General features: G+C 39.7%; 3 protein-coding genes across 6 annotated transcripts in view; 1 reads left to right on the top strand and 2 right to left on the bottom strand.

Annotated features, from left to right (window-relative positions):
- The window catches only part of PMS1 (PMS1 homolog 1, mismatch repair system component), a 109047-nt gene extending 107780 nt beyond the window's left edge, over window positions 1-1267 (bottom strand). The window contains exon 1 of one of the 2 annotated variants that reach the window (XM_055345339.1): window positions 491-1267. The gene's annotated coding sequence lies outside the window, so the exon portion shown is untranslated. The remainder of the gene's footprint in view (window positions 1-490) is intronic. The other variant, XM_055345337.1, reaches the window with a different exon arrangement.
- Window positions 612-27113, top strand: OSGEPL1 (O-sialoglycoprotein endopeptidase like 1). 3 transcript variants are annotated; one of them, XM_055345345.1, is made up of 7 exons: window positions 612-711; window positions 1379-1619; window positions 5791-6178; window positions 6981-7409; window positions 8387-8517; window positions 8624-8695; window positions 10568-11612. In XM_055345345.1, the coding sequence occupies exons 2-7, from the start codon at window positions 1399-1401 to the stop codon at window positions 10644-10646; spliced, it is 1320 nt and encodes a 439-aa protein (XP_055201320.1). In that variant the 5' UTR covers window positions 612-711; window positions 1379-1398; the 3' UTR covers window positions 10647-11612. The 3 variants fall into 3 exon arrangements, with proteins under 3 accessions (XP_055201320.1, XP_055201319.1, XP_055201321.1); XM_055345344.1 differs by lacking the exon at window positions 612-711 and adding an exon at window positions 26750-27113 and having other exon boundaries at window positions 1156-1619; window positions 10568-10673; XM_055345346.1 differs by lacking the exon at window positions 612-711 and having other exon boundaries at window positions 1156-1619; window positions 6981-7185; window positions 7261-7409.
- Window positions 11749-27420, bottom strand: part of ANKAR (ankyrin and armadillo repeat containing) — a 55159-nt gene continuing 39487 nt past the window's right edge. Inside the window, exons 16-22 of the mRNA XM_055345335.1 lie at window positions 27112-27234; window positions 23305-23463; window positions 22530-22647; window positions 19848-19957; window positions 18215-18411; window positions 16180-16226; window positions 11749-14868 (exon numbers count right to left, since the gene is read on the bottom strand). Of these exons, the coding sequence (XP_055201310.1) occupies window positions 14621-14868; window positions 16180-16226; window positions 18215-18411; window positions 19848-19957; window positions 22530-22647; window positions 23305-23463; window positions 27112-27234 (1002 nt within the window). The 3' untranslated portion in view covers window positions 11749-14620. The remainder of the gene's footprint in view (window positions 14869-16179; window positions 16227-18214; window positions 18412-19847; window positions 19958-22529; window positions 22648-23304; window positions 23464-27111; window positions 27235-27420) is intronic.

The raw sequence follows: 27420 nt of genomic DNA, 5'->3' as shown, positions 1-27420 counted from the left end.
AGCACCTGGCGGGGAGGCACCGGGCGGGGGACACCTGGCGGGGAAGCAGGGGGGGGGGCCGGCGGGGGGGCACCTGGCAGGGGGGCACCTGGCGGAGCGGCACCCAGGGGGGTCGGCACGTGGCGGGAGACACCTGGCGGGGGGCACCTGGCGGGCACAGCACAGCTGTCCCCCAAGGTCGCGGTTCCGCCCGTCATGTGTCCCGCCCAGGGACCCCCAGCACCTCGGCGGCCGCGAGCACAGGCGCGTGTCCCCGGGCGGTCCCCGTGACTCCCCGCACCAAGCGCCCGACGGCGTCCGGCAGCACACGGGGCACGAGGCCCAGCGGGCGAGGAGCGCCTCTGGGGTAAATGTGTCCACGCCCAGGGCGGCAAGGTCACGGCAGTAAACGCGAACCCCAAAGGCCCACAACCGACCCAAGCGCTGAAGGGGGCCCGGAGCGCGTGCGCGTGCTCGGCGCGGCCACGACAGGCGGCGGCGTCTTACTCACCGCCAGCGGACAGCGCAGCCGCGGCACCTCCTCAACCACAGACCAGCCGGCGTCACACGTCACCCCAGCGGCGGCGCTTCCGGTCCCGCGGCGCTTCCGGTCCCGCGGCCTCCACGCTGGCCCTGCAGTCGTCAGCTGCTTCGGCCACAGCTCCTCAGAGACGGAAGGGCCGACGATCCGCACCAGCCTTCCCTCACAGCGGCTCCCAATTCCGGCCGAAGGCAAACCCAAATTCTCTCGTAACGTAGCGAAGTGCTTAGAACCTAGTGCGGGGGCGTCAGGCGACCCCGCCGCGTGACCTTGCCGCGACCCGGCCGGGCCGCTCCCGCCTAGCCTGAAGGGACGCCTGAGCGCAGGCTCGCGCCCGGGGCAGCTCAGGGCCGAGCCCCTTAGCGGCGCCCCGAGGGCCCGGCCGCGCCGAGACGCCGGTGACGTCACTTCCGGGCCGGGCCGGAAGCTGCCGGAGCTGTGGCGCCCCTTGGGTGCTCGGTGGTCGGCCTGCGCGCTTCGCCCCTCGGGGGCGGCCCGACGCGCCCTGGGCCGGTGGAACGTTCCCCGCAGCCGTCGTCTGCCGGCCGGTCGCTCGTCGCTCGCGTCCCGGGGCGCGTGGCCGCCGCGAAGCAGTGGGAACTGCAGATGGACCCACTTTGCCGTTAGGGGACTTGGCGACCGTCCGGAGGGCCTCGCGCCGGGACGGGGGCGCCGGGACTGCGTGTTAAAGGCCGTAGCGACCTGTGCACATTTAACAGTTTTTGCTGACTTCTGTACAGTCTTATAATCCTACAAAACTATTATATTGAAAAATCAGGTTCTCAGAATCGGGTTTAATCGGATGCGTTGGTGGTCAGCGTCAGTTCCGGACAGTTTGTTTCTTCATTTCTTTTCCAGGAATTATCTGTAGAGTAGGTATGCTGACGTTGCACAAGGCAGCAGCGGCTCTTCCTAAGCCGTCAAGAAGCAGGATGTGTGAGTTTTTAAGAAGTTTTGGCTTTGATCCTGGAAAACTGTTTCTTCATAAACTAATCCTGGGGATTGAGACCAGTTGTGATGATACCGCGGCTGCGGTGGTGGATGATAGTGGAAAGGTTTGGGGAGAAGCCATACATTCCCAGACTGAAGTCCACTTAAAGTAAGTAGACGTTACCTGGGTAGTTCCCATTTTTTTTGGCGGAAAAGGAAAATGAAATTATTCTTCTCTGTTTGTCATATGTAAGTGCAATTTCAAGAGCATAGTTCTTTTGCGGAAAGTGTTCTAGTCGCTGCTGTAGAAGACCTCAAACCCTTCGATGTGACTTTTTTTTTTTTTAAGATTTTGTTTATTCATGAGAGACACAGAGTCAGAGACACAGTCAGAGGGAGAAGCAGGCTCCATGCAGGGAGCCCGACGTGGGACTCGATCCTGGGTGTCCAGGGTCATGCCCTGGGCTAAAGGCAGATGCTCAACCACTGAGCCACTGGGGTGTCTTCTAAGTCTGCACAGCGAGATCCCAGCCCTTGCTGAGCCCCCTGCGGGAACAGCGAAGCTCATTCCCAGTTCCACAATTTAGGCATCATTTCCCTTCAATAGTGCTTTTCCTGCTTCTGTCCACCTGTAGGTTTCATGGTCCTGACTAAAGTCCGAGAAGAGCATCACCCTATCTCTATCTAGACTGTGTCAGTCACAGGAAAAAAAAAAATCCTATTCACATTTATACATAGAACTCATGTTGGCACTCAAATAAGTAACAAAATACGATTGTGTTAAAGCACAGGCCGGCACAGGGTTTGTAAAGTCCTCTGTTTGCAGAGGACTCTAGCCAGGCTACACTGATAAGTGGGCTGGACCCAAAGTGGGAAATACCCGGAGGAGGCGACTGCTCAGCTGCAGCCAGTTGTTGCCATGCAGAAATGCCAGCCCTGTGCCACGTGATCATCAGTGTTCCCGAGAGAAAATGGAAATCTAGAATATAACTAATAGCGCTAGATTTTAAGATTAGTTGCTGATTCAAAGTGTGTTAAAATACTGTGCAGATCAAATAAGTCTTTGAGCCATCAATTTATAACGTGACTAGTGGAAAAGGTCAGTATTTTGAGATCACAGATCTGTATTTGAGTTAGGGATTAGGCACCCGGTGGTGACTCTGATGCTAGGCGAGTTCCTTGTCCTCTCTGTGTTTTCACATGTGTACAGTGGGAAAGATAATACCTGCCTGATAGGGTCATGGAGAGGGAATAGAAACAATACAGGATATTGCAGTTAGGAGGAGTGTACGTGGAGAGACAGAGCGGGCTTCTAGCAGTTGCATGCCCTGTGAAAGGGTGAAGTACTAGGAGAGTCTTTGCCTTCAGGAGTTTGGCCCAATGATAGGCAGAGCTACAAGGGAACGCGGAGCATGCAGTACAAGGCAGCGTAAAGTAAGCATATAACAAGTGGTGCGAACAGTAACTGTTCTACCACGGTTCTTTCCCTGTTTCTGAGTGTCCTGGACCTTTGAACATAAAAATGTTAACTGTGTAGAAAGGCCTTCCCCGAACACTTTATCTAAATTCGACATTCCCACCATGTTTGTTCTGTATCACCACACCCTGCTTATTTTCGTCATCTTTTTGATGATTTTTACATTTGTTTACTTACGTACAGTCTGTACCCCAATAAACTCCAAACTCCATGGTGATGGGCTGTATCTTTATTAATCCCTACAATGTGCCTGATAGCCAGCATAGCATGTGCTACATTGCAGGTGTTAAGTAGGCCTTCAGTGAATGAGACAAAAAAAAAAAAAATACTGTAGCATGAGTAGACATCATAGCAAAGGCAAAGAGGAGAGAAAATACAGGTAGACATTCAATTTAGTTAGTGCCTAGGTCACCTGACAGGAGTACACAGGCAAGTAAACTGTATGGTACCATCTACACAGCTCATCTCAGCATTTACTGAATACCTTCAGTTGCCAGGCAGCAGTTGAAGCACCGAGGTACAAATATGTCTAAGATGTATGATCCTTGTCTCTGAGCAGCTGACCCTGTAAAGTGGCTTAGAGTGTAGGTCCACGTTCTGGGTCAACATGAGACCTTGTACAGTTTTCTGCGCCTCGGTTTCCTTATATTTGAAACTGGGATAGTAATGACAACTAACTTATAATATTGTGAGGATTAAATGTGAATTCTTCCAAGATGTGTAGTGCAGTTCTTGACACGTAGCAAGAGCTCAAAAAAAGCTATTATTGGTAACAGTAGTACTTCTTTACTGATATAAATGAGTGAAGAAGGCAGATTGGTGAACATGTCTTTGTAAAACAGCATGAAATGCATTAATGGAGGACAGTGCGGGGGGGGGGGGGGCTTTCTTCCAAGCCAGAAACCTGAAGGACAGTCTTTTAACTTCCTTCTCAATACTCTGTGTCAAATCGGTCATCCAGTCACAGTAACCTCCCAAATATTTCTTCAAACATTCCTCTCCTTTTCCCCTTATTTATTTATTAAAGATTTTATTTATTTATTCATGAGAGACAGAGAGAGAGAGGAAGAGACACAGGCAGACGGAGAAGCAGGTTCCATGCAGGGAGCCCGACGTGGGACTGGATCCCGGGTCTCCAGGATCAGGCCCTGGGCTGAAGGCGGCACTAAAGTGCTAAGCCACCTGGGCTGCCCCAGTTCAAGCCCTTATTGTCTCTTCTCTGGACTCTTGGCTCCTACCTTGAGGCCAGATGGTTTCCCTGCCTTTTTTTAGCTTTGGCCTCTCAATCACCTACTCTCCATATTGTGTACAAATTAATTCTTCTGAGAATAAAGCCATGGTCTTACTCATCTCTTTTGTCTCTGGTGCATAGCTAGCATAATCCTTTGAAGATAAAATACATACAGGAGGTACAGATAGGAAGGAAGGTAGGCAAGTGGGGAGAAGGAAGAATTAGTGGGAGGAAAGGATTTGGACTTAAAGTCACCCAAATGTCAAGATAGTGCTTTTGAGTAAGCAAGTTATGGGGTCAGCTTTACGTTGTGCTTTACTTTCTGGCAACACAATGTAGAATGGACTGCAGGGATCAGAAAATCTATCTAGGGAATTGCGGTTAGAAGGCTTTGAATAGACTTGAGATGATGAGAGCCTTCTGAATTTGATGGCAGCAGTGGGAATGGTGATACATTTATTTGTGGAAAGTGAGATAAAGGAGATGAAGATGAAGCTGGAAATCCAAGTGATTAGAAAGTTTAATGCCATTAGCAGAGTTGAACAATAGAAGAGAAAACTTACATAGTTCTTTTAAAGAACTAAAGAAAATAGTATTACTATATGAATGTGTTGAATAAGATTGTTTTATGGTTTCCCTCTTTGGCTGATACAATACATAACTATTAAATAAGTCCTAGTTGAATGCTCCTACTGAGAGTTTTCATTTCTGTGTATAAAACTTGCAGCATCAAATATTTGAAGATTTTTTTGAGATTAGAGGTGCATCTTACAGACTCTATATTTTATTGCTCTGCTTCTCTGATTGTAAGTCAGTCACATGCTGGCAAATTTTTGCTAGCAATTTTGCCTCCTACTACTTCACTCTCAACATTTGGAGCGGTCATTCGCTGCTTATCCTACATGGACCCCAAATCAAAATGGTCAACCTAAGCAGTAGATTCCTAAACTGTATTTCAGGATTGTAAGCTGTCTACTGTCCTGCTGTGACCTCAAGTGCAGTGTGTTTAAAAATAAACTCATCTTCTTCACAAAACTGACTTTATGTTTCTCTCTGTTAGTATTTCTTTTCTCCCAGTCATTCCAGCTCAATATCTGAATGGTCTTGGATGCCTTGGACCCCCTCCCTCATACAGCCAGTCCATTATAACAGTTTTCAGGGCTCTCTGTCCCTTTCTTTCACATCCCATGGTCACGCAGTTTATGATGTAAACGAATACTCTTACAATAACTTCTTTTAAAAATCTCCCTGTCTCCAGACAGATTAATTTTTCTAAAATCCAATTTTATCCTGTCCTTGCTCAAGACATCCTCTATAGAATGCTTAAGATTATTTTGGTGATTTAATTCATCAACAAATCCATAGGAATTTGTTGTGTACAATTTTGAAATGTCAGACATTATTAATCACTGCATACTAAGTTGTTATAGTGAGCTGCATTATAAGGCACACATATTTGAATATACTTGACTAACATTTTTACCTATATAATGATTAATTTGAAAACATGCCTTCAGCCCTGATATAAAACTTTTCTTACTCTATTTTCACAATCCTAAAATTATAAAAAGCTTTAATTATAAAAAGTTTATAAAAGGTTTTAATTATAAAGGTTTTTTTTATTTCTTCCAGAACAGGTGGGATTGTTCCTCCAGTAGCTCAGCAGCTTCACAGAGAAAATATCCAACGAATAGTGAAAGAAGCTCTGTCTACCAGTAAAATCTCTCCAAGTGAACTCTCAGCAATTGCAACTACTGTAAAACCAGGACTTGCGTTAAGCTTGGGAGTAGGCTTATCATTTAGCTTACGACTAGTAGACCAATTAAAAATACCCTTCATTCCCATTCATCATATGGAGGCTCATGCACTTACTATTAGGTTGTTAAATAAAGTAGAATTTCCCTTTTTAGTTCTTTTGATTTCTGGAGGCCATTGTCTATTGGCATTAGTTAGAGGAGTTTCAGATTTTCTGCTTCTGGGAAAGTCTTTGGACGTAGCACCAGGTGACATGCTTGACAAGGTAATTATTTAAGAATTAATTTCCCCATTCTTTTCTGTTAAGGTACCTTTTTCAATTAAATAGTAATAGATATACTGCTACCGTTTATCCGAATATTTCTGATTAATCTATTAGACTGAAAAATTTATGCACAGTAAGAAAAACAGAAAAAGAGTATTACATAGTTTTATAAGAGATTTCTTACCCATTATGAATAAAATGGTAAGAGGTTTTCATCAGTACATAAAGGCTCAGATGTTTGCAGTTATGTTTTTAATAAAAAATATATGAAAGAAATTGCCATGTAAAGCACTATAAAAATGTGAAATAAGAGGGTATATAAAGATAACGTAAAGACTGTAAAGCTGCACAAAGTTTTATGATTAAACATCACAATTGCTGACCACACTAACAAGCAGGTTTCTTTTTCCTTTGTTTATGAATCCTTGAGGCTACTGCTATATGCAGAAATCCTACTACCAACAGCTAAAATGATTAGAAGAAATTGACAGGTTCTAATTTTTGAAGTTTATCATTAAGCAGTCGTTGTGAACTTCAAACTTACTTTTCATTCCCGATAGAAGAGCAGAAGTGATAGGGAAGCAGTGATTGGCCACTATTGATCAGGCTGTCAAAAGGAGCGAGAATCTGTCCTTACTACCAGCTGTAGTCCAAATTTTACAAGCATCCCATGTCTTACTCATCCAGATTTGTTCTGGTTTTTTGTTTTGTTTTTTGTTTTTTAGTAAATTTAATTTCCTTTGCACCTTGGTTTCAGAATTGCAATTTTATGACTCATTACAAAAACTTTTGTTTTTGATAGGTAGCAAGAAGATTGTCTTTGATAAAACATCCAGAGTGCTCCACCATGAGTGGTGGGAAGGCTATAGAACATTTGGCCAAACAAGGAAATAAACTGCATTTTGATATCAAACCTCCCATGCAACGAGCTAAAAATTGTGATTTTTCTTTTACTGGACTTCAGCATGTTACTGATAGGATAATAACACAAAAGGAAAAAGAGGAAGGTATTTTTCTAATTAATAGAGTTGATAAAATACATAATGCTGGATTGTGCCTAAAAATACCTGCTCGTTTTGCAGGGATCCAGAAGGGACAAATCCTGTCTTCAGCTGCACACATTGCTGCTGCAGTACAGCACACAACAGCGTGCCACATTGCAAAAAGAACACATCGTGCCATTCTGTTTTGTAAGCAGAGAGACTTGTTACCTCAAAGTAACGCAGTACTGGTAAGCTTAGTCAGTACTGGTAAGCTTAGTCCTCTCCTAACAATAGGGTTAACACTTTACAGTATGTAACCTTTCTTCTAGGAGCTTAATTGAGCTTAATTTCTAGGATGAAAATAATTTTATATCATATACTAGCCCTAAAGTATGAAATTTTACAGAATAAAAACTAATAGCCAGTTCTTATATAGGTGTGGCAACTTTATGGGACATTTGTACAGGCTTTGTGGCAAAAACCTCCAAGACTTCATCTTCTCATTGAATTTGAAAGTGGATTTACAATAAGAAATGAAATGCAGTAACTGCTATCATTATATTTAGAAAAATAAGCTAGCTTCCTTTGAATTTATGTTCTTTTGATGAAATCCCTTTAAATCTGCATAAAAGCTGTGGTAAACTTCCTGTTTATCTTAAAACTCATCCTTTTGAAAATTATGAGAGAATATTTAAATGATTCACAAAATGGAATATTACATGAATATCAAAGGCAATTGCTTAAGAATAATGTAAAATGAGAAAAATGTTTATAAGTAAAAATAGGGTCTGAAATATTGTTATTTTATTATAATTAGAAAAAAAGAAGAAAATGTACAAAAATGAAAGTGGTCAGGGGTCCCTGGGTGGTACAGTCGGTTAGATGTCTTACCCTTGGTTTCAGCTCAGGTCACAATCTCAGGGTCATGAGATCCACCCCTGATTAGGCTCCATGCTCAGTATGGAGTCAAGTTTCTCTCTCCCTCTGTCCCTCCCTGCCCCCCTCTAAATAAATAAATCAATAAATCATCATATGCTGATATTGAAATTGTTGATTTTCTTTTCCTCCAAATTGTTATTATATACATATATCACTTGCTTATCCACCTATCAAAATGTGATGTTTTCTTACTGTATAATGCTGGTATTTTCCCCAGGTGTAGCTAACAGTTTGGTTCATATCCATATATAATATTTGGTACTTTTGGTCTTTTCAATTCCTTCAGGTTGCATCTGGAGGTGTTGCAAGTAACTTCTATATCCGGAAAGCTCTGGAAATTGTAACAAATGCAACACAGTGCACTTTGTTGTGTCCTCCTCCCAGACTGTGCACTGACAATGGCATTATGATTGCATGGTGAGCCACAGGATATATATGCTTCACTCATCATTTGCCATTTCATCATACTAAGTCTTCTTTTAACTCTTGGTCTATTTATTTTATTTTAATGATTCTTATTTAGGAATGGTATTGAAAGATTGCGTGCTGGTGTGGGCGTTTTATACAACACAGAAGGTATCCGCTATGAACCCAAGTACGTAGTATCTTTTATAATCTCTGTACAAGTTGCAGTAGAAGATTCAAAGCCTAAATTTTGCTTTTATATATAAGGTTTTCATTGACCTGAAGAAAGATCACATTGATTTCTTTCATGAAATTTCTTCTAAAAAATATCTCTCCTGCAGTATCAAATTATAAACATTTTGACAAATCATAGGTTAGAAATAGGTGGCGGGTAGGGGTGATGAATTCCCGAATTTAGTAGCAGAATAGAAACCATGTCCATGGCCTGGACTTTTGCAATCTCAAGCAATCTCAGGACTAGCTGGCATGTTAGGGAGTGTCAGGGAGAGGTGTACAAAGCAGTCAGGTGTGAGACTGCTTTGTGAGTATGCTTCTCCATAGGCAGCTGAAAGAGGGCCAAAAGATACCTGTTTTCTGAAAGCCTTATTTCCTCTCAGATCAGAGTTCGAAAGAATAGCACAGTGTTTCAATTTGTTACCAATTTCTGGTCTAGGTTAGTTCTGGAATAGTAAAATAGTAAAGGATGATTATGTTTCATAATCTGCCGTAATTCTGTTTTCAACATGATTTTATTTGATGTTTTAAAATTTTTCAGCATTTTAATCCATAACTATAGCTACATGAACCATAGACTATTAAGACTTCTCAAAAACAGGGACGCCTCGGTGGCTCAGCAGTTGAGCATCTGCTGTTGGCTCAGACCGTGATCTGGGGTAAAGTCCCATATCAGGGTCCCTGCATGGAGCCTGCTTCACCCTCTGCCCGTGTCTCTGCCTCTCTGTGTGTCTCTCATGAATAAATGAATAAATCTTAAAAAAAAAAAAACCACACACACAACTTACCGTAAACAGAATTTAGTTAGTATTGGCAGAATGAATCTCCTATATTGATGGCCTAGCCTCAGGTTAAATATATTGTCTGATCTGGTGTCGCCTTCTTGTGACAGTGTTGAGGCTGAAAGACCATGGGTTTTTCCAGATTAGGGTCTAGTTGAAGCCTTAATATTGGACAGTGTTGTAAAACAGAAATCTAAGGCCAAAGTTATTTACTGAGGAAGAGCTGAGAAAGAGAGTAGGATCTCAGACCTCTCTTGCCAGGAGTGACAGAGGAAGGTAGAAAGGAAGCAAGCCAGATTTTGAAACCTCAGAGAAGAATCCATAAAAACCAGGGGAATTTCTAAAGTAGAAATAGATGCAGATTTGACATTAGCTGCATGGTAAATTGTTTTTACCCTTTCAGCTTTGTAAGAGAATTATAAGGCATTTTTGTCATTTTTCGATTTCATTTTAAGTTTGTATTCATAGTATGAGAACAGTAAAACTATTTCTTTCAAAAACTTCTAATTCTCAAACTCTTGAGTTGTATATATTAGAGATGTATAGCTGTTTACATGTCAATTATACCTCAAAGTATTTTTTAAAATTCCTGAAATTTAAATAAAAGAAAACAAAAAAAATACAATAAAAAATAAAATAATAAAAATTCTAGGGCGGCCTGGGTGGCTCAGTGGTTTAACACCACCTTCAGTCCAGGATGTGATTCCTGGAGACCCAGGATCAAGTGCCATGTCAGGCTCCCTGCATGGAGCCTGCTTCTCCTTTTGCCTGTGTCTCTACCTCTCTCTCTCTCTGTGTGTCTCTCATAAATAAATAAACAAAAATCTTAAAAAAAAAAATTCCTGAAATTTAGATTTCTTGTTAATGGAACTGGCCTTCTGTTCACCTATTATTCCTGCTGTATTTGTGTTCAAGAACCATCATCATATATTATACATTAGACACATACAGTGTTTGTCAGAATTCTAAGCAAATAATCTACAGAACTAGCAACAGATCAGGAAGCAAGTATTTGAAATAATGAGATTTATCTGGTTATAATGCAGATGTCCTCTTGGAGTAGATATATCAGAAGAAGTTGGAGAAGCCGCCATAAAAGTACCACGGTTAAAAATGGAGATTTGATTTTTGCTCTTCAAAAAATCTCTTAAGGTAGTATTTCAACATTAAGTTGTGATTTTTTGTGTATGAAATTTTGGAAGATACATAATACTAATTGTTTATCAAGACTTTCTTTTGTTTTTTTATGTTTGATATTTAACCTCTTCTGAAAGACTGTTAATAATGTCATAGTCTTATAAGGGAGTGTAATTTTTTTATTATCAAAATTAAAGTAAAACATCTTGTGCGGAAAAGAATGTACTGATATTGGCAAGTAGAAAGAAAACCTTGGAAGATATACAATGATTCTGCTAAATCTTGGCCCCATATTAAACAGGCTTAGACTTTTTTCTCTTTTCCTCATATTAGGATTATAAAAGCTATTTTTTTAGATTATATTCTATGTATCTTATTTTAAGCTAATTGAAGTACAGTTGACTTACAATATTATATTATGGTGTGCAACTTAATGACTCACATTTATATGTATTATGACACTATGATTAAGTATAGTCTCACTATCTGTACCATGCAAAGTTACCACAGTGCTATTGACTCTATTCCCTCGACTGTACTTTTCATCCCTTGACTTATAACGGGAAGTTTGTACTTCGTAATCCCCTTCACTTATTTCACCTGCTCACCCCGGTCCCCTCCCCACCTGGCAAACTGATGGTTATCAGTAGAAGCTATTTTTTGAAACAGCCTGACTTTTCTAATGAGAAAACAATTTTAGAAAAGTAGCCAAGTCAAAGTCATGTCAAATCAGAGAATTCTAAATGAAGACAAAAGGTGACTCTCTAACAAAATGCAAGTTATTAATTATAAAAATATGTTATTAGGTGTCTTCCCTGGAGCAGTTGGGATGTCTGTCTATACATTTCTTAAAATGCATCTGAGATTTTAAGAAATATGATTGACCACATATATTTATAGCCATTATTTTAGAAATTGTATTTAATCAATGAAAATATATGAGATGTAAAGGTTTTTGGTTTTGTTTATTGATAATTTCCTTTGAATCTGAAACTTTATACCAGGTAATCACTTTTTTTCTGTCTAAAGTAACTGAATGTACTGTCTTTTTTTTGTTTTAAAGAACTGTGATCATAGAGTATTGCTTTGTAATTATCCATTTGGAAATAGAAAATATTCATATGAGGGAACACATAGAAACAGACAATATTTGTAAAACTTTGTATTCTTAGCTTTTGAGGTATAGCTATGATAGAATTGGTTTATAAATATTATTTAGAAGAAGCTATTAGTTTGTGAATTCATACTTTTCATTTTTATTTGTGTTCTGTATCATGTGAACGTGAATTCACAGAGAAGTAATTTAAGTATTTCCTGTGACTCTCACAATCAGAGTGCATTCAAAGTATGGAAGGAAATTGACCAAAATTTCTTCCCACTATCACAATATTATACAATGATATCTCAATTTTTTTTAACAATTATAAGTATCAAAAATTTTTAAGTATCAAAATTGCTCCAGGTACCACAAGCACACATGTCAAAATTGAGTTCATGTTATAAATAAGAGAAACTACAGGTAAATGAACAATTTGAGAAAGCATCCCACATCTGTGGGCCTTCAGTACTGGCCATAAGAAATAAGGGAAGGGAAAGAAGAGAGAAATAGGGAAGGGATAAGGAAGGGAGAAATACTGACCTCTATGTGGGCAAGCGTATGTCGTAGACTTAGCTAATAGTACAGATAGAAGGCAGGCAATTTGCTGAAATCCTCTTATCCTGAGGCCTTTCTCATACATATTTTTTTTTAAGATTTATTTATTTATTCAGGGCGGGGGGCGGGCAGAGACACAGGCAGAGGGAGAAGCAGGCTCCATGCAGGAAGTCCAACATGGGACTCTATCCTGGGTCTCCAGGATCATGCCCTGGGCTGCAGGCGGCACAAAACCACTGCGCCACCGGGGCTGCCCCTCATACATAATTTTTAAAAAGAAAAAATGAAGGGTAATAAAAATAATCTTTACTGGAGGAGCTGTACTTCAGGAAAAATACTTTAAGTTTTCGGAGTGGTAGGATGGCTTTGGTAGGCCAAGAAACGCAGGAAGTATCTCATATTATTGAATACAAAGAATCCCTAATACTCAACCCTGATCATATTCATAAAATATGTTCTTTAGTCCACCAGAAGGCCAGTGTCAAAGCTCAGTTTGTTGTTTGGAGGGTTTTGTTTTACATCTACAGAGGCTTAATATTTCCATTAATATGAATACTTATCCTTAACAGTGCTGAATAAATGACTCAGTTTCTTACCATTTGCATTATGTATCCCTTAGATAGAAATAGAATAAGCTATTCCCCCCACCCATAATTCCTATATTAGCACATCCACCAGAATTAGAATTAAATTTTAAGATTAGAGAGGTCTCTTCCTGCCCAGAGGCTAAAAGCATAGGCTTCAGACTCTGCATGGAAAGCCCTAAGTTCCTGTAGCTGCCATCATCACTATCATTATTGTTTGTGTTAAGGCACATTAGGGAAAATAACTGCTAGGTAATATATATGTTCAGTGCAGCCCAGGTGGACTGTAAGGAGACGCTTGAGCAAGTGGACAGTTTTCTCTGTTAACACGAGGGCTTTAAAGGATACAGTGAAGCAGCTTGATTTTGTATCAGATCTACCTGCCTGGGACTCCTGGGTGGCTTCAGCATTGGCTCAGGGCGTGATCCCAGGATTCCAGGGTCGAGTCCGAAGTCGGGCTCCTGGCATGGAGCCTGCTTCTCCCTCTGCCTGTGTCTCTGCCTCTCTCTCTCTCTGTGTGTCTCTCATGAATAAATAAATAAAATCTTTAAAAGAAAAAATATTTTACTTATTCATGAGAGACACAGAGAGAGAGAGAGAGGCAGAGACACAGGGAGAGGGAGAAGCAGGCTCCATGAAGGGAACCCAATGTGGGACTCGATTCCGGGACTCCAGGATCACACCCTGGGCCAAAGGCAGGCGCTGAACCGCTGAGCCACCCAGGGATCCCCTAAATCTTCAAAAAAAAAAAAAATCTACCTGCTGTAAAATAGAAGCATATGTACATCAAAACTTGTACTTACTGGAAACGGTCCTCTTTGGGCAAAGACATCACATGATTCTAAGCCACAGAGCATTATACTTTCCAGTTGTAAACCAAAAATACTTCAAGTATGGAGAATGGTCAATACTGGTGGCCACGGTTTTAGCCATACTTTTATACTTGGTGGGCAGTGATTTCAAATTTTTTTTTTAAAGTCTTAAAAATATACATTTCTACATTTTGTGTTTTAAAGCCTCATACATTTGTAGTATTTATCATTAAATATCTCAGGGTATTACAATGAGTGTTAACATGTGGGCTATTTTGAATCAGGCCTCTTTAGCCCAGCATACCAATTTAACATGTTTCTAACACTTGATATAGATATACTACTTATGCCACTTATATCAGTTGCTATATTTTAATAGTTTTAAGTGCAAGAAAATTGTATTTAGTTTTTGGAACTATATAACTGACCTAAAGTTAAACTTCAGTAAACAGGCTAGAGAAAATCTATTAAGTATCAAAATCAAGGGGCACCTGGGTGGCTCAGTGGTTTAGCGTCTGCCTTCGGCCCAGGATGTGACCCCAGGGTCCCCAGATTGAGTCCCACATCGGACTCCCTGCAGGGAGCCTGCTTCTCCCTCTGCCTATGTTTCTGTCTCTCTGTGTCTCTCATGAATAAATAAAATATTTTTTAAAGTATCAATATCAAGAACTTCCATTTAAACTGCTTATATTCAGCTATGTTATATATATTTTTACTACAACTAGATTAAAATCAAAAGTAAAAAATTTGGGGGTACCAGCTGGCTGAGTCAGTAGAGAGCATGTGACTCTTGATCTTGGGGTTGTGAGTTCAAGCCCCACATTGAATGTAGAGATTACTAAAACATAAATTATTAAATAATTTAAAAGGATTACTCAGGAGTTCCTTCATACTTTCATATTAATGCTTTAATTAGCCTTCTGCAGGTTCTGAATTAGCTTTTTGTACATGTTTCCCAAGTTGGTTCAAAAACACTATTCTTGGTCTTGATACTTCTGTGATGTCTGATGGAATCGCAGAAGAAAAGGAAAAAATATTGTGAGAAACAGTGGCCTTTTTTGTTGTTTTGAAGAGTCCCGTGAAGTTAGTTATAGGAGGTATTAAAGTCAAAGAATCTCTTGGTTGAATTTTAGGTTTTAATTTTCTTTGGTGCTCTTTCCCTGAAAATTAGACAGTCACAATTAAATATCTCTTTCTTAAGCCCAAGAGTCCTAGATTTAGTCTCATTGCTTTTGGTTCTATATAATTCTATTTTCTTCAAATCATTAAAACATACTAAGAGAATGGATCCATAACTTCCAGACTTTTAAGACATCAGAGTGCAAAATTTGTGGGGGCCAAAATATGGTTGCCAACTTTTTAGTATGCCAAGTTGGGACTAATAAAAGAACAAATGCCAACGTCATTTTGTATAAGAAGGGATATCTTAACACCCAAAAGAAAGTGTAAATGTCGTATCTCAAAATGTCACATTTTATATTAAATGAAACTTTATCAGAAACTTGCTATATTGTCCTTATTTTTTCTTTTATCATAAACCTGTGAAGACATTATCAGACCATTAATGGTACACAGATTGCTATGTAAAAATCAATGTTAAAAAAAACAAAACAAAACAGTATTTAAGTGAAGAAATAAACGACTGACTTTATTCCTTTGTGTAAATTACTTACACTAAAGAAGCTATACAAAACATATTCTTCAAAAAAAAAAAGAAACAAAACATATTCTTCTACTCATGATATTCATATATTTAATCTCCCACAAACCTACCTTTCCTCAGACACTCCCTGAATAAGTGACGTTCTCTCTTTTATTCTCTCCCTTTCCACTTGTGACTTACAAACAAATCTTGGCTTTTGAATCCTTTCTATCCTTGCTTTTAACTATCAGATAATATACAAAAAAAAAAAAAAAAGACTGATATTGGCCCTACACTAAGCACACATGAATAAGCACTAAGCATATAAATGAAGTCAGAAAGTAATGTTTTCCCTATTACCTAATAGGAAACGGTGAGTAACTCTGTAAGGCCTGTACTCCGATCCTGCAAGTCTAAATCGCTCAGCCAACATCTACCAAGTATATATAAAACTAGCGTATCACTGGGGAAAAATGTGCTTCTTTACCCTAAGTTTTTAAAGACAAGTTGTACGTGAAACAAAATAATAGCAAGATCGTAATTTAGGCCATACTTGTTTCAATAATGACCTATTTCTATGCATGGCTTATGAGAACAAGTGAGGACTGGGTTTCTGCCAAGTGATCTAGTAGGGAAGGCCTTCAAAGAAATGATTACCATGGTTCTGTAAATGGGAAGATATTTTAAATACACAAAATGACAGAAGCAGAATTTATGGGTAAACTTTTTAGGGGATAACCTCTACATTCTGAATTTTTAGAAGTGGAACACAGAACTGTAAGGTTTCAGGGCTAGGAGTTACCTCAGAGACTAAAGAAAAATCAATTACCTTTTTTAAAGACAGGAGTTACGGATGGTCCCCCATTTCTCTCTAGACTAAAAGGAAAACATGTTGATCACAAAGACTTTATTTTCAAAGCAGTGGTTTACCAATAAAGTGTTTCAAGCCAACGAGTAACAGAGTGTACGTAACTAATGTGTATAAAATAAAATTTAAGCCTGGCTTAAAGTTAATATATTAAAGATGGTATCACAAATGTGTAGCTGGTTAATTTGATGAGGAACATTTGCTGTTTCCCACTTTAATGAATCTTAGGCTTCAAACTGTCCATGTGCTAATTTCATGGCCACAGGGTAACGTGAAAGTTAGCATTTAGGCTGAGGGCTTTCATACAGGGTCAGTTAACATCAGTAAAATTATGTCTCTCTTCATAGTCCAAAATTCGCATATCCAGAGACTTTTCTAATCTGCTCTTCTTGGGGCTGGTTGGGGGATGGGAATAGAGAAGTAGTATTTACATCCAAAAAATGCTTTCATGATTCCAGCCACAATCACTGTACTTGCCAGTAGTGGTATCAAGGAATATTTTGTGGAAGGGTATTGTTACCCATCCCAGAGTTTCCAAACTTAATCATCTTTAGCACATTTCCCATAGTTTCACTTAATCAAACTCCTTCACTGAATGGTCATGGAAAATAAAGGGAATAGTCCATGTAAATACTCTAAGAAGAGTTCATGACTCTATTGGTTATGAGAGTAATTATTAGTTACCAGTTCACCAGCCCTGTTAACCATACTTAGAAGTTCACTGATCACTGGTCACTCTTTCCAATCCCAAAAGTTGAGTGTTCACAATTCCAGGGGGTGCCATTTACCCTCAGTCGCTGTGGATTTGTATAGTTATTACACCTATTTTCCAGCAGTTGACAGTAAAGTATCCTGAAAAAAGGGTCATCTTTCTCTAATTCCTGAAAAGTTGCCATATGGGCTAGTCTGGGAGCAACTATATAAGATTATACTTTTCATTATTTATCCTACTTTTTTGGGTTTTAGGTTTTTTTAAGATTTTATTTATTCATGAGAGACAGGCAGGGGGAGAAGCAGGCTCCCTGCAGGGAGCCCAACGTGGGATCCCAGGACCCCAGGGTCACACCCTGGGCTGGAAGCAGGTGCTCAACCACTGAGCCACCCAGCGTCCCATAAATTAATTTTTTGAACTAATATCTTTAACACTGCCAGTTACAGGAATTTAATTTAGATTTCCTGGTCTTTTACATAAAATTATATCGTTTTGGGTTCTCAGTTTTTCCAAGAATATTAAAATGAAGGTGGACTCCTTTTTATAGTGAAAATTGATTTACAGAACCATGATGCAGTATTGGGTCCTGTTCTATTATTGGAGTGTAAATATTGCATCATCCACTAGTTCTGTTTCCTACACAAACCGTGGCAGTTACAGAGAAGACTTGTAGTTCAGCTGTATCGACTAAAGACAGAACATAACGCCCATCCTAGACAGTCTCCTCTCCGTTCAGAACCTTTGGCTCTGATGAGACCCCAACACTGACGCCAGATCCTGGATGAGGAAGTAAGTGCCTGTCAGGTTCTGCCGTAACTCTGGCCACAGGTCTGATTTGGCCCCGTTTCTACCCCGGGAGTCTGGCCTAGCTTTGAATCAAGTTCAGAGGTCTTCAGAACCTCCCGAGTTTTCTTGATGCCAAGGTCATGGCGGTTTTCCTGGTTGGCTTGGGCCTCTCAAGTATGTCCCAGAAATGGGCTCCTGGGGCAGACCTGGTGGCAAGCGGAATCCCAGAAAGCTGTTTTGAAAGGTGAATCACCTTGGCCAAACAGGATCCGCAAGCCCTGGTTGTACGCCTGCTGCACACACGGTGCCGTTGCCGGTCAGAACTCACACTGGCTCTGGCAGTGGACACTCAGGATGGATTCTCTCTCGGTGGGTGAGGCCTGCATTCACTCCTCCCTGGAATAGCTCCCCTCCCTCCTTCCATCCTCCCTAAACTCCCTCCCTCACAAATCCCCTGTGGCGATTCCCCTCCCACAGCCCCAGCTCGAGGCCCAATACCTTAAGGAGGGAAGTCCCACTTGCTGCTGCCACTGAAACTCCCTTAGGAAGGCCGGGTTAATGCTCGCGTCCCTGCTGATGTTCCTTGTCAGGCGGAGGAACTGACTGGGCCTCCTGTGGCATTCCTTGAGGAGGAGGCGGAAAGCGTCTGCGTTGTAAGTTAAGTAGCCCAGGGCGCAGGAGCAGGCCGCGCGGACCTACAGGAAGAGACCGCCCCGCTGAGCTGTGTTCTGAGCCTGTGTTCTCCCCTCGCCCGGAGTGTGGCCCAGGGCGGCTACGGAGGGAGCCGGGCGCAGTCCCGGGAGAGCTGTCAGCTGCCCCTCATTTCCACAGTTGTTCCCAGTCCCAGCTGCATTTTGGAATCACCAGCAATTAAAAGAGAAAAGAGGAAGAAAACGAAAAAAAAAAAAAAAAAAGCCCACCAACTGAATCAGACTTCCTTGGGGGTAGAAGCTGGGCATTCGTGTTGTTTTTAAGTGTCGCAGGTGGTTCCCACGTGCAGTCAGGGAGAAGCACTGAGCCTGACCTAGGACAGTGGGCCTCAGGCTTGACTGGGCATGGGATCCCCCTGCTGGTCACAGAAGTTACTCAGTGCCTAGGTTCCCCTCCCCGGGAACTCTCTGATTTAATTATTTTGGGGTGCAGCCTGGACGCTGGATTTTTCAGAACTGCTCAGTTGATTGTAATAGGAAACCAGGTAAAAGACTATAGGATAAAAATAAGTTAAAAATAAGACGCTCAGGAAAACAATTCAGTTTTCTACTGGCAAAAATAAGGAAACCAGCCTGAGTATCAGCTACAGGACCCCGGAAAAAGTAGATGTCTCCTTTTTTTGAAGGGAATACCCGCTGCCTGTAGCCCCGAGGTAATGAGGTTGTTCATATGAGCTCGAGTGTATTCCTGAGCCACTCCTGTGAAACCTGTTAGTGGCGGCCTAGGAAACGCCATCGAATGAACGTAAGCCAGGCCCAGGCGGGTACCGGAGGGTCGGTCCGCTAGTCTCCACGCTAGCATGTGACTGCTGAATGTGCCCATCTGTCTCCATCCTTGAACAGTGGTTCTCCGTGTGTGGCCCCTGTGCTAGCAGCTTCAGCTTCTAGAACTTGTTAGAAATGCACATTTTAGGGTCTATGTCAGGTGTACTCAGTCAGAAACACTGCGAGTGGAGCCCAAGCAATCCATGGTGCAGCCAGGCCTCCAGGTGATTCCTGTGGGCCCTGCAGTTGGAGGAACACTGCCTCGCCCCCGAGGGAGTGGGGGGCACCAGTCAGAGGCAGACCACTCCTGGAGCAGCCTAGCCTCCTCCATACGCCACATAGGGAAAGCTGTCCAGTGGGTTCCACTTTCATGCATTCCGAATAATCATAGAAATGACTTATAAATATTCTAATTACAAATTTCTATATCATCAGTGTACTTACTTGTATATTGAATCTTAAGTATTGAAGTTAAATGGGCACATTGTGTGGGAATGAGAATTACGGATGGCAGATGTAGTACTAGAAACATCATCTAATTTTGAGTTAGTAACGAACTAGTATATGACATAGCTAACCTGTAGAGAAATTAGCCCCTTAAAGGGAGGCAATTACATTTTTAAGATATTTAATTATAGAATTACTTTTGTTTTTACCTCTTCTTTCCCTGAGTACAAATGATAGCAGAGCCGTTGGATTGTCCCTAAGGTGGTAAATGCTTCTGGAATACCAGCTCTGGAATGAGCCAGGCTGGCTATTAAATTCCCTATAAATTAAACAAGAAAAAAAACATTTGTTATGTGATTGGTTCAAACTGACATCGTGTACTTTTGTTCATTTACACATATTATTTAAAAGGGTCCAGTCACAAGACTCTCTTAATGAAGAAGAGCCAAGAAAAAGCATGTATATAATATTAAATGTAGAATTCTTTCCCCAAAATTTTGATTTGGTTTTCTGTTATAAAGAGTAAAATATAATTAGCTTTATTTAACAGTAGGAAATTTTGAAAATCAGCTTTTCTTCCCCATGGCTTCAGAATATATTCTGTTTTGAGGTTTAGTGGATTTTTTTTAATAACTATGAACATAATGATTGTACTACTGTAAAAAAAATTAGTATGTCCTTTTGCAGTTCAGATTGCTTTGTGTTAAGAGCTTAATGGTATTTTATGCCCAAGCAATGTATTACTTAAATTTAAAATCATTGAAATTTTTGCCATAAAAAGACATGTTTGGGGATTGAAAATAATAAAGTAATTCAGTAATTAAAAGTGCAACTACCAACTTAAAACTATTTCATTTGGATATGTGTTTTATTTTTATTTTTTAGAGCTTTCATGTGATATTCTTTCACAATATTGTTGCTGTGTTGGAATAAGTGCATCATATTTTTAAAATATAAGTGTATCCACTCATATAAATGTGGATGGATAATTAACTAAGATATTTATCAGGGTTTTGTTCTTGTATTTTTTGCATATTTTTTTTCTGGCCTTCTTTACATACCAAGGCCTTTGTATTTATTGTTTCAGGATGGGGAAGGATGGGTTGCATGGCTTAACGTAAAAAATATCTAAAAATAATCTTTTTTTCAGGCATATATTTTCTAAAGCCTATGTTTATAGAAGGCATTATTTTAGGTGAAAGGGAGAAAGGTGTCTTTAAAGATGAGTAGGAAATGGGAAACAAATGCAGAGAATCTAGGATTGAGAAGGAGATAGTAGGAACAGGAGCCATGTGGGGAGACTGGTTATGTGGTGCACTTGACACTTGGCAACAGAAATCCTAGTCCTTGCAAAACTTCTGTGCCTCTGGAGCCTCTTTTTGGGAACCTAGTCAACTTAGACGTTGAGCACACCACTTATTTTACATTATATCTGAGGCCCAAATATTGTGCTTTGCTTAAGATACCCGACATGTACGTGACTCCGGAGATTCATCAGACTATGGTGGTGGAGTGCAGAGAAAGCCCAGTCATTTCTGAGATTCAGTTCCTACCAACCTGAGAAAATTAATATTTGAAAGCTAGTATAAAATAGTATTTTTGTGGGGATCCCTGGGTGGCTCAGCGGTTTAGCACCTGCCTTTGGCCCAGGGTGCGATCCTGGAGTCCCAGGATCGAGTCCCACATCAGGCTCCCTGCATGGAGCCTGCTTCTCCCTCCTCCTGTGTCTCTGCCTCTCTCTCTCTCTCTCTCTCTCTCATAAATAAATAAATCTTTTTAAAAAAAATTTTTTTAAAAAGATAGTATTTTTGCACACAAGAGTTTGTGGAGTAAAATTTAAACCCACTACAACTGTTTTTCAGAGTCACAGAATTACTATGACTTGAATTAAGAATGCTATTTAGATAAAAATATACTTAATAATTTGCTTTAAACATATTTCTTTCCTAGCTAGTTTCCATCAGAAAGTTTTCATTTGCATGAATTTTTCCTTCCATGCCAAACAAAAATATTCTGTGGCAACAAGTACAATTTCCTTTCCTTCAGATACTCATTTCAGTTAAAAAATAAAGACCTTATTTACTTTTTTGGTAGTAGTCACTCCATATGGTTGTCATTCTGATACTGTTTCATGTTGTGTTAGAGCAATATATCAAGTCAATTAATTTATTATTCATCTGGAAAATTAGCTCTGGAGTAGATAGAGTTACACAAGTAGCATTCAATGTGCCAAGAACTCTACTGGACTGTTTTGCTTTGCTTTATTGCCTAGCAACATAAGGAACTCTTCAATGTTAAGCAAAATGTGAAGTTGATCAAAAGAAAACCAGACAGAGGTATATAGCAGTATAAGTCTGCCATTACTATTATAAATCAGTGTGTAAATTTTGTTGTTAGTAGCTCATAGTTGAATTCTCATTTTATATTCTTTTTTTAAAATTTTTTAATTTTTATTTATTTATGATAGTCACACAGAGAGAGAGAGAGAGAGAAAGAGAGGCAGAGACACAGGCAGAGGGAGAAGCAGGCTCCATGCACCGGGAGCCCGATGTGGGATTCGATCCCGGGTCTCCAGGATCGCGCCCCGAGCCAAAGGCAGGCGCCAAACCGCTGCACCACCCAGGGATCCCCTCATTTTATATTCTTAAGAAAATAATTAGGGGGTTGAAAAAGTAACTAGGAAATCAAAAAGTCCATGTTCAGCATTACCCTGCTTCTATTTGCAGTGCAGAATAGATTCCCATTGTTTCATGTAGACTCACACCAATTCATTCTTCAAACCATGTGACATATTACCAGGTTTATTATTATTGTTCAGATTACAAAAGTTTTTTTGAAAATAGCTTTATGCAGATGTCGTTTTATGTAGCTATCTTCTAGTTATTTCTTACCTGTCAGGACAATAGTAGTGGAATGAACTGAATACAGACTAGCAACTAAAATAGTAACACCTCTCGCAGACAACGTAATATGGTCCACATCTATAATGACTTTAGCTAAGATGATAATCTGAAAACAAAAAAGAAGCATAGAATCATCGAACATTTTCCACTCTGCTTCTCTAATTACGCTTTTATGTTTTTTTGGTACTTCTCTGGAAGCCAAGGGGAGTAATTTAATATGATCTATTAGAAGAAAAGCAAGTGGCAAGGGTTTGAATTAGAGTAGTCGTCACACTCTGATCACTGTGGTAAACATGGCAGGCCACTGTATTGCATCCTTGAAGTATGGGCTCACAGAACATACTTCTCCGAAAGGTCATAGGATAGAAAAAGAAGCACCCAGATACATCCAGTTGTCATAGGTTGAAGAATCAGTGTGATCTGCAGTTAGAAAAATTGTCTTGGGTTCTATCTACCGTTTCTCTGCCCATAATATGGGGATGACGACAGTGATACTATCTGCTCATCAACTTCTCAGGTTTGTTAGGAGCATTAGACAAAGTACAGAAGCAAAAAGTGCCATGTAACTTCTAAAATTGTATATAAGTGAAGATACCCTCATAAATAATGGCATTTTTATGAAGCAGAAAGGGCTGGTGCGAAAAACACTGTGAATTTTATAAATTGGTAAATGCTTTTCCAGATCAATTTTTTTTCTGATTTTTTCCATTTTGACTAAAATGACATATTTATTGATTTGAGGTTTTAACTTCCAATTTTATACCTGAAATGCTGCCATTGCCTTCTCTGTTTCAATTGTTGATTCAAGAAAAGGTTCAAAAATTGATATGGTCATTACTCCACTTTCCAATATCAAGTATTGTTGAAGGCGATTATTGAAGGCAAAAAGGGTTAATGCGTAGCCTGCCCTTAAACAAATATCCTAGAAATACGAGAAACATGCATTATCTTTAACTTAGTTCATTTATTATGTTACTCAAAGTAATAGATTTCAAATTGTTGCCCGTCTAAATATATTTCATTCTTATCTCTGGGAGTAAAATATGACACTATTGGGGAAAACAGGTAATAAAGCTAACCCAGAATGTTATTGAACATATAAAATAGAGAAGTGGGCTGTGGTAGGCTAATGAGTATGCAAATAAATAAATAGTAACAAGAAATACCATAATTTCATTAACCCTCGATATTTTTGTTTTAATATATTTTTCTTTTTTTTTAAGATGTATTTCTTTATTTATTCATGAGACACAGAGAGAGAGGCAGAGACACAGGCAGAGGGAGAAGCAGGCTCCATGCAGGGAGCCCGATGTGGGACTTGATCCCGGGACTCCAGGATCAGGCCCTGGACTGAAGGCAGGCACTCAACTGCTGAGCCACCCAGGGATCCCTGTATTTTTATTTTCAATCAACATTTCAAAGTAGATTTGATAAATCAGAACTTCCCTTGTATAGCATGCTATATATTACATTTTAGGCATTGTGGGATGATCTCTATCATCTCTTAAAATAAGTTCACTCGTAAAAATCCATACTATATCCTAAGGGGAAATAAAAAGAAAGATGATTTAAAAATCATGTTTTAATATTCTTGGACTTGGTAAACAGAGCAAAAGCCCATTCTTCCTTAGAATCAGTTCATTTGCCAAAGATGAACAAATATGGTAGATCTTCCAGAAAGACCGAAAAGAATTTTGTCACTAAATCTTATTTTTAATATTTTGTTTGAACAGTATTGTACAGAACCATTAATTTAATGAGTTTTCTTCTGCACTTTTAATCATTATATAAAAGCTCTACATGTACATACTAAAATATTTACCAATAAAATTATATGATGCCTGAGATTTGCTTCAAAAGTAACATATGACGAGGGGCTCCTGGGTGGCTCAGTCGGTTGGGCGTCTGACTCTTGATTTTGGCTCAGGTCATGATCTTAGTGTTATGAGAGCCCTGCAGGGACTCTGTGCTCAACAGGGAGTCTGCTTAAGGATTCTCTCCCTCCGCCTCCTTCCCCTCTTTGTGCATGTGCACACTTGCTCCCATTCTCTCTCTGTCTCTTGCTCCCCCGACCCCCGTCTCTCACTCTGATAAATAAATAAATCTTAAAAAAATAATTTAGGAAGAATGAGTGGGTATATAGATGAAGTAAGACTAACCGTGAGTTGACCCAGTGCTGAAGCTGGGTCATAGGAATATTTAAGTTCATTGTGCTACTCTTTTATTCTATATATGTTTGAAATGTTCCATAATAAAAATTATGTACACACAAAGTAGTCACCTGGCCATAAAGTAAGAAGTAAAGTATTAGGAAGATGCAAAGAAATAGGGTCCAGTAAGTGAAGCAGGTGGGAACAGGCTGGGAAGAAAAGGAGCATGATTAAGAGTAGAAGAAAAAGGAGAAGGGTGTCCCTGAGGAATAGGGTAATGAGAAGAAAATGAATGAATGAACAGAGAAGAAAGGGGGCTTAGAGAGTTAGTCAGACACAAATTCAGGCTCTTTGCCCTCTACTCCCCATATTATTACAGTAGCACATCTCCATTTTTTCATATACTATAGTAGAGTACAATTCTATATTTAAGAAAATAATACAGTGAGTTCATTTCTCTCCTTATGGTCCTCCTTTCTTCCTCCTAAGTCCCCCAGAACAGAACTGACAGAGATAGTTGGCAATTTTCTTCCCTGATGGCTAAATGCACTGCAGACAACAAAAGGTATCAAATTTCTCTGGGGTTAGTACTATTCAAAGTGTGGCCCATGGACCAGTGATAGTCCACGAAATGATTGACAACAGGATTGCAGAAACTGGGAGTTAGCATTCAAAAGTAACAGTTCTTCTTATGGTTAAATACCAACTAATAAATATACAAAGAAGAAGATGTCTGTAGCAGCCTTATTAACAGTAGCATAATTATGGAAAGAGCCCAAATGTCCATCAACTAATGAGTGGATAAAGAAGATATGGTCTATATTCACAATGGAATATTACTCAGCCATAAAAAGAATGAAATCTTGCCATTTGCAATGACGTGGACAGAGCCAGTGTTTTATGCCAAGTGAAATACGTCAGAGAAAGATAGACACCATATGATTTCATTCATATGTGGAATTTAAGAAACAAACAAAGAGGGGTGGGGCAAGAAGAAAACCAAAAGACAGACTCTTAAATATGGAGAACAAACTGATGGTTACCAGAGGGCAGTGCATAGGGGGAGGATTCGGTGGGTGTGGGGATTGAGGAAGGCACTTGTGATGAGCTCTGGTGTTGTGTGAAAGTGTTGAATCATTAAATTGTACACCTGAAACTAATACTACATTGTATGAACTAACTGGAATTTAAATAAAAACTTGATTTAAAAAAAAGACAACTTTTTAAAATTGCCATTAGGCCAATACCACATAATCATTGTTGCGTATACGGATACTAAAATTGGTGAGCAAAAGTACATGCAAACAGGGTGTCTCACCTTGAGAAACTTGTTAACTGAGAAAGGGAAATACAGTGACTTTGCAGTGGAGAAATATGGCAGGCACTACTTTAACCAAGAACCCAAGGTTAGCACTGCCAGTTATAAGATGTAACAGCAGCATGTACCTGTACCTCCTGAAATGACGCACTGGGCAGGTGAGTGGAGAAGACCACAGCATTTCTGTGGTGTTCTTGCCAAAACACACCACCTCAATTTAATCATGAGAAAACATGAGATAATTTAAATTGAGGGACATTCTACAAAGTAACTGGCATGGACTCATCAAAATCATGGAAGACATAATAAAGTCATGAAAGACAAAGGACGGTGTTTCAGAGATTGAAGAAGACGAAAGGGACATGACAACTAGCTGTAATAGGAGGTCTTGGATCGGATTCTGAAAGAGGAAAAGGACATTGGTAAGAAATTGGAGAAGTTTAGATAAAATCTGCAGATGAGTTAATAGTTATGGTATCAATGTTAATTTCCCTGCTGATATCCAGGAACGGTGGATAAAGGATGTGCTAGAAACACTCCATACGGGTGACTGGGTGACGGGGACTGAGGGGAGCACTGGGTGTTGTGCTATATATTGGCAAACTGAACTCCAATTAAAAAAAAATAAATGAATAAATAAAAAAGAAACACTCCATACTATTTTCGCAAATTTTGGAAAATCTAAAATTATTTCAAAAGTTAAAGTTTTTGTTTGTTTTTAATTATCTTCTGTATAACAGATTGCTGGGGAAAAAGCTTTCCTTCACCATAAATAGTTTGAGAAGCACCACTCTAGAATACTGGGTAAGAAGTGGATGACTGAGACTGGAAAACTCATAAAATTAGGAAAAAGTTTCAACACCTCCAAGACAGAAGAGACTTATTGGTTCTTCAAGCATTGAAATTGCTACATTTTCAAGAAATATGACAACTATGGAAAATATGGAACAGTAGTATTTCATCATTACAAACTAATGACCTACCAAAAAGATTTTACATTTTATGTAATATATTTAAACATTGCTGTTAAAAAGACTTGTAATTTGATGATGTGGTCTAAGAACCTTCCTACATGAGCTCTAACATTTTATGAAAATATTACCTTATCTTGTGAGTGAAGAAGATAGAGGACATCGGCATATTTAAATCCTTCGTTTTCTTGTAATTCATTCTGTAACAGATCATTCCTTAGGACAATGCATGCCAAGGAAAATGCCACTTCAACCTAATTAATTGATTTCAGAAATTAATTTTCTTTTCATTCATGGTTTATCAAATGACGTATTTCATTATATAAACATTTAAATAGGATATACTAATCCAAAGATACTATATAGTTCACTGATTACAATTCTCTAATATTTAGAGAGTGGCATTTATAATGTCTGGAGGAATGTCCCTAGGTCCCCGG

The sequence above is a fragment of the Nyctereutes procyonoides genome, unplaced genomic scaffold (assembly GCF_905146905.1).
Source record: "Nyctereutes procyonoides isolate TBG_1078 unplaced genomic scaffold, NYPRO_anot_genome, whole genome shotgun sequence".
NCBI lineage: Eukaryota > Metazoa > Chordata > Mammalia > Carnivora > Canidae > Nyctereutes > Nyctereutes procyonoides.
Note: the sequence above shows the minus strand (reverse complement) of the source record. Positions and strands in the feature narration are given on the sequence as shown.

What these genes read in the sequence shown, in the direction of transcription:
- OSGEPL1 (XM_055345344.1), top strand. Translation starts at nt 1,399, where the DNA reads ATGCTGACGTTGCACAAGGCAGCAGCGGCTCTTCCTAAGCCGTCAAGA. An exon ending in CAGACTGAAGTCCACTTAAA is followed by an intron (nt 1,620 to 5,790) that starts GTAAGTAGACGT and finishes TATTTCTTCCAG; the next exon opens with AACAGGTGGGATTGTTCCTC. An exon ending in CAGGTGACATGCTTGACAAG is followed by an intron (nt 6,179 to 6,980) that starts GTAATTATTTAA and finishes TGTTTTTGATAG; the next exon opens with GTAGCAAGAAGATTGTCTTT.